Source organism: Aquarana catesbeiana, linkage group LG07 (genome assembly GCF_042186555.1).
Source record: "Aquarana catesbeiana isolate 2022-GZ linkage group LG07, ASM4218655v1, whole genome shotgun sequence".
In the NCBI taxonomy this organism is placed as follows: domain Eukaryota; kingdom Metazoa; phylum Chordata; class Amphibia; order Anura; family Ranidae; genus Aquarana; species Aquarana catesbeiana.
The window spans coordinates 99033994-99046730 of record NC_133330.1 but is presented as its reverse complement, the minus strand read 5'-3'; the positions used below and the strand labels follow the sequence as shown (position 1 = coordinate 99046730).

The following is a 12737-nucleotide window of genomic DNA, read 5'->3' as shown; positions in this document are numbered from 1 at the left end:
ATTCAGAGAAACCTTACAAGAGAAGGATGCAAGTAACCCCAATTTGGGGTACCACAGACTTTTAGAAGTAGCCATGGCATGTTAGAGCAGAGACACACACAGGCTCTGACACACTCATGACCATCATAGCAGAAAGCGAGTAGACCTACAGTATCTGCAACCCCTGGGAGGTGGCCATCCAGAAATTGCACTTTAAAGCAGATAACTCTGTCTGAAGTTAAGCCACTCTTTCTATCAGATAGAAATACTCCCCTGATGGGCGAGGAGTGGATGCCCTCTTGTGGAAAAGGCAAACGTCACCCCAGAGGTGGACAAGGTGAGCAAGGTCACCATCTCCGTGCCGGGGCTATCTTGTTGGACTATCTTCAGAGAGACTGCTTCAACTGGAGAAAGACCCAAGGTTTGGCCTACGCAAACCTTATCCTTGCAGTAAAAGAGTATAACTGGGTAGGAAGGAACTCAGAGGATCCAGTGATTGCCTCTCTAATAGAGGCACTAAGGCAGGTTGTAATGTCTAGGTTACAATCCCTCTCTATTGTGGAAAAAATCCACGTCGACGAAGGGCACTGAAGTGCTAACAAAATGTATACCTGGTTGTAGAGATAAGTTGTCTGTGGGTCTGTTCTAGTGAACTGTGCAAGTCGGCTGAAAATGTGTGGACTCTTCAGGGTTAAAGGGGACTGAGGCCCAGATTTCACTTTCTACTTGGCTCACTCCGACTTCCTAGATCCAGGAACAGAACCCAGGCCAATATGAAGGCCAAAAGTTTACAGGCCAATCAAGGAGATTGGGAGCATCAGACTTTGGCCTTCAACCTTTTAAAGAGTCTGTGAATCATAAGCCTCTTGGCCACCAAAGGTTTCATAGGGACTGACACCTACTTTTTTCACCTTAACATCCCACTCCTCTGGGAGCAGCTATGGAACCTGATGATGTTGCACAGCCCACTGGCTGCCCAGCTCACTGCCATGCTCCCTCTGAGGGGCCCTCTGGACCATCGCCCTCTGAGGCGCCTAAAAACAGATGCATTGCCTCTTGTCCCAGAAGATCGAGCGGAGACTCAGCCTTGAGGCTCTCACAGACATAGCATAGCGAGAGCCCTGAAAACTTTGCGCAGGATAACTTGTTCAGCCTCCATCCTTACCAGGGATGAAAAGTTCAAGTGGGTTGGAGTGTAATGAAATGCCCGTTTACTTACCATGCACAAGTGCAGTTGCTGGTTCCTTTAATTCTGTTTCCCACAATACTCTGGGCTTCCACAAGTCTCTGGGCTCCTGGACACATTTAGAGTGTAAAAATTGTTCTCTCTTCTGCCAAGTGGTGCTCAGAGAGAACTCGTCTAAGACTTTCCTGCCACTACCCTGTGGGATCCCTTCAGCTGCCCACCTGGACTATCAGAGACTTCCACCTCCCTGTGTGAGAAGTTCTGTTTCAAGGGAAATGCAAGTAGCCACTAGTACTGACTGTTATCTTTCTCTGAGGGTCTCATAGACTGTGCTGCCACCTAGTGACTGTATACAGAAACTGCTCCTTGGCAGCCCTGTTACTGCAATCTCTTCTATGTGGTCTGTTGTGCTACAGTATATGCATATCGCGTTGGCACTCTAACTGTTGGCATTGTCACTTTCTATTCTGTACCTATTCAGAAAAGTTCAAGTTAAAGCCATCCTTTGTCTGATTATCATAAATCTCATTAGATTACAATAGATCCTTCAGATTGCTTAATTTGTTTTCAATCAGCCAGCAGGGTGATCGAAAAAAGACAAACCGATTTCTCCATCTTGACAAGTGAGGTGGATAAAGGAATCCACCCCACTGAGACATTGCATTCTGACAGCAAAATATAGTGATCAGCGGCTGCAACCACTGATCAAGAAAATTTTTCCAACATTCCCATTCGACAGAAGTTTGTAGTTTAAATTAACTTCTGTCAAGCAGGAACGGCCAAATATAGATCGAAATTCAGTCAAACCAGCCAAATTTTGACCCATTTATGGCCAACTTTAGTCTAGGGTTATTTTACTACATGTTCCCTTTATCATTGATGTGGGTAATTGGGATTTGTTTCTTTCATTATAATTGTCAAGCAGTTAAAGTGTTTGTTAAGGCATCTATACAAGTCTATGCCAGCCCCTCTATTAGAGGCTGGCATAGCACACTGTGTATGTTTTATTTAAAAACAAGTGCTGTAAATACTGTATGTCTTCAGGCCGGTCTCATCACTTAAGGCCACTTTGTAGCTCTGATGTCTTCTGTGAGAGGGGCTGCTCGTCTCCTCTGCAGAAGACACCCACCGGAGCTGGAAAGCAGCTGCGAGTCACGTGACTGGCCTGAAGACAGCTGATAAACAGTATTTACAGCTCTCGTTTTTAAATAAAACATACAGTATCTCACAAAAGTGAGTACACCCCTCACATTTTTATATTGTGACAACACTTGAGAAATGACACTTTGCTACAATGTAATGAAGTAAGTGTGCAGCTTGTATAACCGTGTAAATTTGCTGTCCCCTCAAAATAACTCAACACACAGCTATTAATGTCTAAACCGCTGGCAACAAAAGTGAGTACACCCCTAACTGAAAATCTCCAAATTGAGCCCAAAGTGTCAATATTTTGTGTGGTACTATTATTTTCCAGCAGTGCCTTTACCCTCTTGGGCATGGAGTTCACCAGAGCTTCACAGGTTGCCACTGGAGTCCTCTTCCACTCCTCCACAATGACATCACGGAGCTGGTGGATGTTATAGACCTTGCGCTCCTCTACCTTCCGTTTGAGGATGCCCCACAGATGCTCACAAGGGTTTAGGTCTGGAGACATGCTTGGCCAGTCCATCACCTTTATCCTCAGCTTCTTTAGCAAGGCAGTGGTCGTCTTGGCGGGGTGTTTGGGGTCTTTATCATGTTGGAATACTGCCCTGCGGCCCAGTCTCCGAAGGGAGGGGATCATGCTCTACTTCAGTATGTCACGGTACATGTTGGCATTCATGCTCCCCTCAATGAACTGTAGCTCCCCAGTGCCGGCAGCACTCATGCAGCCCCAGACCATGACACTCCCACCACCATGCTTGACTGTAGGCAAGGCACACTTGTCTTTGTACTCCTCACCTGGTCACACACGCTTGACACCATCTGAACCAGACAAGTTTATCTTGGTCTCATCAGACCACAGGACATGGTTCCAGTAATCCATGTCCTTTGTCTGCTTGTCTTCAGCAAACTGTTTGCAGGCTTTCTTGTGCATCATCTTTAGAAGAGGGTCCTTCTAGGACGACACCCATGCAGACCAATTTGATGCAGTGTGTGGTGTATGGTCTGAGTACTGACAGTCTGACCCCCCACCCATTCAACCTCAGCAGCAATGCTGGCAGCATTCATACATCCATTTCCCAGAGACAACCTTTGGATATGACGCTGAGCATGTGCACTAAAACTTCTTTGGTCTACCATGGCGAGGCCTGTTCTAAGTGGAACCTGTCCTTTTTAAACCACTGTATGGTCTTGGCCACCATGCTGCAGCTCGGTTTCAGGGTCTTGGCAATCTTCTTATAGCCTAGGCCATCTTTATGTAGAGCAACAATTATTTTTTTCAGATCCTCAGAGAGTTCTTTGACATGAGGTGCCATGTTTAACTTCCAGTGACCAGTATGAGAGAGTGAGAGCGATAACACCAAATTTAACACACCTGCTCCCCATTCACATCTGAGACCTTGTAACACTAACGAGTCACATGACACCGGGGAGGGAAAATGGTTAATTGGTCCCAATTTGAACATTTTCAATTAGGGGTGTACTCACTTGTGTTGCCAGTGGTTTAGACATTAATGGCTGTGTGTTGAGTTATTTTAAGGGGACAGCAAATGTGCACTGTTATACAAGCTGTACACTCACTACTTTACATTGTAGCAAAGTGTCATTTCTTCAGTGTTGTCACATGAAAAGATAGAATAAAATATTTGCAAAAATGTAAGGGTGTACTCACTTTTGTGAGATACTGTACACAATGTGCTATGCCAGCCTCTAATAGAGAGACTGGCAGTGACAAAATGTATATTTTAATATTAAAATAATAGCGGCGGGGGGGCGGGGCCAGCACAGAGACAGACAGAGAGGGCGCTGACAAGGAGGAAGGAGGGGGTGAGAGCAGGCAGCCTATCACAGAGGGAGGCACTTTGACCATGGTGATCAGGGCGGAGCTGCCCTGGTTATCGTGGTCTGATTAGAGAGGGCATGCAGGAAGTGGTAGGTTTAGGATTTTTTTTTTACAGTTTAGAGGGGGGCAGATTACGCTATGCTGTGTAATCTGCTTTAAGGGACCAGAATCTACTTCTTTTTTTTTTTTTTTTTTGGGTTAACAAACGCTTTAAGTAGTATCTTTCAGCTCTGCGTACGAGTTACCTGGAGCAGAATTGTTATACACTATACATTTTGGTATGTAAATTCGAAATCTATTTTTCAGTATGTTAGCCATCACTCCTCTTTCCAGTGTTCATTAGCAAATCATTTTTGTGAATCTGATGCAGTTTTTTACCTAGTGATCCTGGCAGTAACAGTACTTACTATTTTAGGCTGACATTGCTAAGCTGCTACTTTAAAAGTAGCAGCAATATTGTTAACCTGCCATGCACACTTTTTCAGTTGGCCATTGGCCTGCCTATTGGGTCTGCAGGTGGCAACTCAATGGCTATCTGAAGAATTGAGCACAACAGGCTAACAACTCAACACTACTGACAGGATCTAAAGCTAAGAAACATTGAAACATATTTACCAAAAAATGATTTGCTTGCTATGGTTTTAAAGGCAGGACATATTTACCTTTAATGCATTCTGTGCATTTGGGTAAAAAATGTCCCAGTGGTTGTATCGCCCCCTCACCCAACCTTATACTTGCATGATTCCTATCTGAATCCAGCTCTATGCATGAGTGCAGTAGTGCTGCTCTCTCTATTCCTCTCCTGTACATTCAATTGGCCAGAATTCTGGACATTTCAAATGCATTTATACATGTTTATGCACTTTTGAGTGTTTTGTTATGCTCAAAAGCACCTCTCCTGAACACACAAGTGATGTTTTTTTCTGCCTTTAAACACCCCTGTCTCTGAACTCCTGTGTGCACATGGACATATAGGTTAAAGGGTTTGTTAACCCCCCCCCCCCCCAAAAAAAAAAAAAAATCATATTCTGGTCCCTTAAAGCAGATTAAACAGCACAGCGCTTCTGCTTTGTAATCTGCCCCCTCTAAACTGTAAAAAAAAAACCCTGAATATACCACTTTCTGTATGGCTTCTCTAAACTACCACAATAACCAGGGCTGCTCCGCCCTGATCACCGTGGTCTAAGTGCCTCCCTCTGTAATAGGATGCCCTGCTCTGCTCTCCTCTCTTCCTCCCTCACCCCCCTCCTTCCTGCCTGTCATCCCCCTCTCTGTCCCTGTCTCTGCTCAGCCCACCCACCACTATTATTGAGAAAAAAAACCTATAATTGTCACTGCCAGCCCCTCTATTAGAGGCTAGCATACCATACTGTGTTAAGCATTTTTATAAAACGAGCGCAATAAATACCCATTTTCAGCTGACTTCAGGCCAGTCACATGACTCTCAGACGCTTTACAGCTGAGACAGAGCTTCAGCAGCTGTTTTGCACAGAGCAGCCCTGATCCTCCCCTCCATGGGTCCCCCGCAGGTGCTCATGGCCCCCACCTCCTGCTGAGTGCCCCCCAGAGCAGCTTGCAATAGGGAAACACCAGAGCAGGTGCTCTCTCACGCCACTGTTCTGCATGTCCATTCACACACACACAGCTGTGGCTCGGCCCTGTCCCCTCTCTCTCCCCAGTGACTCACTGGCTGTGATTGACATGCGCAGGTAAGTATTGGGGGGGGGGGGCTGCTGGGGGCTGCTGCACAGAAAATGTAAGAAATGCCTTAAAATATGTAGCCTTAGATATGCAAGACACATCTAGGCGACCAAAGTACCTCATAAAATAAGAATTATGTAGGCTTCCATTGCTAACTTCTCCCTTTGAAAATGGTAAATCCCTGGCTGTCATGTTGATGCTTTGTCTTCAATGCTTTGAGTCAAAGCAAATATAAGGAATCCTGACTTTTTGGCTGTTGTTTACAGCATATTTATTTTGAATCTATGACTCCAAGCTTGCTAAAGCTTGGCACAGCTAGACAACTAACATCTTCAGAAAGAGACCAGCAAAAGCAGCTCCATATTTTTTTCACAATATGTTATATGTTATATGAAGGAAAAAACAGAAGGAAGCAGCCAAAGCACACTATATGGATTTCATGTATAAAATCGTCTAAAAAAAATCTGTGAATGTCAGTTTCATGATTGTAGTCCATATTAGAAAATAAAAAAATAAAACTACAAGGTATTGCTAATGGCATCCTAGAGAGTTCATCTTTCCAGTACATCTTTAGATAACAAAATGCATTGTTTTTTTTTTTTTTTTTACATAATTGTTATCTTTTCTGAATGATATATTAATCTCAGTTACTCTTTTTTCCTTCCACTCTTTAGGTCGTGTATTCGGACTCTTTTACTGGTGGATTGGTACAACCTGGTATCGTATGACCACCTCTGCTTCTCTTCTTGATGTCTTTATTTTAACCCGGTCAGTAAAGCAAACAAAATGTATGCAAATCATAGACATAACTTAAGTATGAAGCAGTTTGTTACATTTTTAGGTGCAGTTCTGGTCAGCTGGAATCAAATTGCTTGCATGATCATTGATCAGTAGTGTGCAGCACCCCAAGCAGCAGGTTACCACTGCTAGAAGCTGTTTGGCCCTGAAAATCATTGAAAGCAGCATGTTATCATTGTGCACAATGGCAAACCGTTTAAAATTTTTGCCTTGCAGCTCTAAGTATTGGGTTTGAGTAACACGGTAGAACACTAGTGACATGGAGCTGATATGTTCTTCCTGTATATGTGTGGGGTTTTCTTGAGTCTGCCTATAAATCTTCAACTGGTAGGTAAATTGCCACACTAAGGGCTTATTGTTCGTATTGTGGTATGAAAATTAAAAGGTAAGCTTGTTTGGTGTGCATAGACTTTGCAATTTATAGCCATGTGTATGGGGATTTAAGCTTTCATTCATTCCTTAGTGTAAGGCACCGTTCCTCTCATTGCTTAGCAGGGCTGACAAATCTCAGCTCCCATTAGGGTAAAATAGGATAAACTCCTTTTTTATATATGTATCCTCAATCAGTATGATATAGTGAAGATACTGGAAACCGATACAGCAAAAAAAAACTGTAAATTTGTTTGAACGCATAAAGCAGTAAATTTGCTTGAAAAAAAGACATTCAAATAATTTAGATTCTTCAATTGTTATACGTTCAAAAGCAATTTATGTGTTTCTTTTTTTTTTTTTCTGTGCCCCACTTTGAATAGTCTTTGTCTTCAAGCATTTATGATTTCCTAGGATTCCGTAAATTCTGAAGATCATTTTTATTTAACAGCTTTAGTGGCCATAAGTCTCCAACATGGCAAAACTATTTTGGTTTTATACTGAGTTACCTCACCAAACATGGGAACAGTCTTCCTCAGTCAGCTAAACAGAAAATACATGTGTTTGTTTTTTGCCATGTGGTGAAAAGTGCATTTATATACTATGAATTGAGTGTCCTTCTCCATTGCTAAATGTTATAAAGCTTTGCTCTTAGTGCAATTGTGACTAGTGATGGTAGAATAAACTGCTATAACAGCACTTTTATATTTGTAAATGAACATCCACAAAGATGTACATATGACATTTAAAGTGTTACTAAACCCAGGGCCCTGCATTCACTATATCTGGTCTCCCACAGTACACAGAACATGGACATGCAATAGTTTTAGTAAATATAAACTGCTTAATACCTTTTTTCTTTATCGTACATCATGGGACACAGAGCCTTAAGTAATTACTTAATGGATTATAGGCCACCTTCAGGTGTTGACACTGGTTATACCCAATCAAGGAAGTTCACTCCCTATATAACCCCTCCTCCTTCCAGGAGCACATCAGTTTTTTTGCCAGTGTCTAAGGTGTTGGTCACGAGTGAAGATGTGCTCTGAGGAGCTCCACTGAAGGGATCCATGCTGTATTTAAATAGCCTCCATAAAGACCAGATCCATCAAAGTGCCATTGAGACCTAAAGGGATGGTACCTGGGGCCTCGTATCCAAAGCACAAGGTTTTGCCTGTAATGCCTCTCTTTGTAGGGCTGGACTCCAGGAACCCAGGGCTTAGGTCTTGTTACATTACTTCTTGATGGGGTGCTCTTTACAGGTCCAAGACAGTTGGAACCCCGTTTTAGGGACCCAGTCCTTGAAGGTTTGCTAAACGCAGCCCATCGTGACGGGTGAAGGTTGGATAGTCTGTTAATTCAGAAATTCCTGGGGCGAGGATAAGGTAAGGGAAGAAACTTAGGTATTAAAAACATCTATATTTCTTCCATTAGGGAAAAAATTTTGTCATGCCTTAATTCTCCACTAGAGGGAGTCTATGCACATACCTTACTCTGTTGTCTTTACTGTACACTCAGTCCGTGTCTGGTTGCAGCAGCATGTGGAGGGAGACTTTGCAAGGTAAAAGAAATCTGCAAAAATGTTTTCTTCTCCCCCCTGATGGAACCAGAGGGTTAGGGGGACAGCAGCACTGTACCCCCCTTACATTACCGCCCGCTGGGGGGGGGGTGCGGAGGTCCCACTAATACCGCTAATTGTTTTAACTGTGGCTGATTTCACTGTTGTTTGTGCCTGCTGCTGGATGGGTCCCAGCTCCCCCCCCCCCCCGTGTTGGGTCGGTGGACCCGAAAACACGCGGGAACATTTTAACAGTAAAAAGCAGCGGAATTTTTTCTCGGAGGGGGTGGGGCCTAAGCGTGATGCCGTGAACGTCCACGAGGACACACGGCAGGCTAAAAACAAAATACAACACAGCTGTGACAGTCTCTCCTCCCCTGACGAGTAGAAAACAAGCAGCCTGCAACACAAGGACACGAGCTGTGGGACATCTGAGGGTTGCAAACTGGCATTCCTGATACAGGAACGACACCTTTTTCCCAGCACTAGGCTGAATTTTATAGCGACTTTTAATGTCATGACTATTTACAGTGATTAAGTGCAATTTGTATAGTGCCTCTGTTTTTGTACTTAGGACTACTCCTACCAAAAAAGACATCACAAAAAACAAAAAGGTAAAGGTTTCACCCCCAGGCGCTAGGATCCCGAGTCGCATTTCCATGCTGTCATCCTCGCCTGAATTACCAGTTATGGCAAGTCAGGGTGACCCATTGGAACAAATTGATGGTGCAACTGCTTCTCAAATCTCAGCCCCTGTATACGTGACTGAAGATGTCCTTTCCTCCTCCCTGCATGATCCGGAAGAAAGATTAGCGGCTTTAATCGCATCCTCCATTCAGATGGATAGGAAGCGTGCTGGATCCCCCTCCCCCACTTCAGAACCTTTGCAAGGGGAACAGTGGGCACAGGATGAGGTGTTACCCTCAGTCGATCAGGAGGAAAAACAAACCGATGATGATTCCTCTGCGGAGGAAACAACGGTAGATGAGCCTTTTTCAGCCTCTCAAATCTGAGAAATTGCTGATACAATCTCTTACGGAGATGGTTCGTTCCACTTTCATGCTACCCCTAACGGAGTTCCCTGAAAGTTCGGTTTCTTCCTTGGGTTCCTTAAAACCCTCTTGCCTTTGCATGCGTTTCCTGCACATGCATTACTAAAACAGCTTATTTTTGCTGAATGGGATCACCCACATAAGAATTTTCTCCCTCCTAAGAAAATTGCAATTCTCTATCCCCTGGAGGAGAAATTCTCCAAAAGATGGAAAATACCAGCAGTTGACGCTGCGATTTCCAATGTGAATAAAGGCCTAACATACCTAAGGAATGTTCCGTGCCTATCGGGAGTCTTCATTCTGGAAGTAGAGAATTGGCAGGCGGACTACTTGATTCGCCAGCAGTTATTCCCAGTGGAATGGTCTCTTCACCCCGACATAATTTGGGCTGTTTGCCAAAGATGGGGGACTCCAGACATAGATCTTCTAGCGTCCAGGTTCAACATGAAGTTAGTCAACTTTGTGGCCAGAACAAGGGATCAATTCGCATGCGGAATGGATGCGTTGGTGACCCCATGGGATCAGTTCTCACTGATCTATGCATTCCACCCTCTTTAGTTGCTGCCTTGACTTCTTTGCAGGATCAAGCTGGAAAGAAATCCGGTAATTCTGGTGGCACCAGCATGGCCCAGAAGGTCATGGTATGCAGAAATTGTAAAGATGGCAGTGGAGGGCCCATGGTCCCTTTCACTAAGGCCAGATCTGCTCTCACAGGGACCGATATTCCATCCTACCTTACGGTCTCTAAATTTAACGGCTTGGCTATTGAAACTCACATTCTGAAGAAACGTGGGCTTTCCGGGTCAGTTATCTCTACCTTGATTAATGCAAGGAAGCCAGCTTCCAGAACATAGGGCTTATGTTTCCTGGTGTGAATCCAAGAGTTTGGCACCCTCGGAGATGTATCATAGGCAGAATTCTTGCCTTTCTACAATTAGGAGTAGAAATGAAATTGGCCTTGAGTACTATTAAAGGCCAAGTCTCAGCTTTATCGGTCTTATTTCAAAAGACCACTTGTAACTCATTCTTAAGCCTCATACACAGGATAGGACTTTGTACAAACTTTCCTGTGGATTTTTGTACAAAGGGCGTTGGCCATAAGTTTGTATTGCATACACACGGCAGAACTTTTTCAGCCAACTTTCACCAAATCACTTGGTTTTTCAGCTCTTTACCACTACCCTTTGGTCAACTTCTGTATTGTTGTTTGATATTGTGTCAATCTCGCCGCTTTTATCGGCGAGATTGACACCTTGCGAGCCGGGTTCAAACTGGTACGGGAATCCAACTTGGATCCCCGCTAATGCCAGGCACCTTGTTTTGGTATGAATCTTGAGGGGGAACTCCACGCCAAATTTTAAATAAAAATCCGGCATGGCTTCCCCTCTGGGGGCATACCAGGCCCTTAGGTCTGGTATGGATTTTAAGGGGAACCCCTATGCCGAAAAAATGGCGTGGGGGCCCCCCAAAATCCATACTAGACCCTTATCCGAGCACGCAGCCCGGCTGGTCAGGAAAGGGGGTGGGGACAAGCAAGCGCCCATGTTGATGAGGACAAGGGCCTCTTCCCGACAACCCTGGCCATTGGTTGTCAGGGTCTGCGGGCGGGGGCTTATCGGAATCTGGGAGCCCCCTTTAATAAGGGGGCCCCCAGATCCCGGCCCCCCACCCTATGTGAATGAGTATGGGGTACATCGTACCCCTATCCATCCACCTAGGGAAAAAAGTGTCAATAAAAAAACACACTACACAGGTTTTTAAAGTAATTTATTAGGCAGCTTTGGGGGTCTTCTTCCGACTTCGGGGGTCTCTCCGGCGTCTTCTCCCGGTGTCCGGTTCTTCTCCGCTCTCGCCGGCGTCTTCTCCTGGTGTCCGGTTCTTCTCCGCTCTCTCTGGCCTCTTCTCCTGGTGTCCGATTCTTCTGCCGGGCTCCTCCGCTATCTTCTGCCGCTCTTTTGCTAGCAGTGGCCCGGTCTTCTGCGTCGTCTTCTTCCCTCTTCTTTTCTTCCGATGTTGACACGACGCTCTCTCCCGCTGTAATGCTGTGTGAGCGCTCAGCAAGAAGGGTTTCGGAATTGGCTGCTCTTTCTTGTAAAGAGCCATATTTGATTTGTCATGGGGACAGAGTGGTGTTACGCCCTCGTCCAGACTTTTTTTTTTATCAAAAGTGGTTTCAGGTTTCACCTGATTCAAGATATTGTCCTGTCATCGTTTTTTCCAAAACCATGTTCCAGGGAAGAAGAGTCACTACATTATCTTAATGTGGTGAGAGCAGTGAAAATCTATTTTAAGGCAACTGCTCAGATTCATAAGACTGATGTCTTATTTATTCGGCCAGAGGGTCCTAAGAAAGGACAGGCAGCGTCGAAATCCACTGTCGCTAAGTGGATTCGGCAAGTGATAATTCAAACTTATGATTTAAGGGGTAAAATTCCCCCGTTTCAATTTAAGGCACACTCTATCAGGTCGGTTAGTGCTTCTTGGGCAGTGCATCACCAGGCCTCCATGGCTCAGATCTGAAAGGCCACAACTTGGTCTTCAGTGCATACATTCACAAAATTTTATCAGGTGGATGTAAGGAAGTATGAGGATATCGCCTTCGATTTATACTGCTGCAGGCAGCAGTATAAATCCTCAAGTCTGTCGGTACCCTGCGGGTTGTCTCTCCCTCCCCTCAAGTAGCATTGCTATGGGACGTCCCATTAAGTGATTACCTAAGGCTCTGTGTCCCATGATGTACAATAAAGAAAACAGGATTTTTATTACAGCTTACCTGTAAAATCCTTTTCTTGGCGTACATCATGGGACACAGAGGCCCCGCCCCTCTTTTGGGATTAAGTATATTGCTTTGCTACAAAAACTTATGTGCTCCTGAAAGAAGGAGGAGTTATATAGGCAGTGAACTTCCTTGATTGGGTATAACCAGTGTCAACACCTGAAGGGGCCCTTAATTACTTAAGGCTCTGTGTCCCATGATGTACTCCAAGAAAAGGATGTTACAGGTAAGCTGTAATAAAAATCCTATTTTTCATCAGTAGTATATAGCAGTCTTGTGACTTGTATCAGTGCCTGGTTAACCTTATAGGAGGAGTTTTCATTTTCCCCTGA

The 12737-nt window shown here is 44.5% G+C and overlaps 1 protein-coding gene across 1 annotated transcript in view; it reads left to right on the top strand.

Moving 5' to 3' along the window:
* Positions 1-12737, top strand: part of SUN2 (Sad1 and UNC84 domain containing 2) — a gene marked incomplete in the record, with an annotated part of 201639 nt that overhangs the window by 55422 nt on the left and 133480 nt on the right. Inside the window, 1 exon segment of the mRNA XM_073592532.1 lies at positions 6527-6620. Within this exon segment, the coding sequence (XP_073448633.1) occupies positions 6527-6620 (94 nt within the window).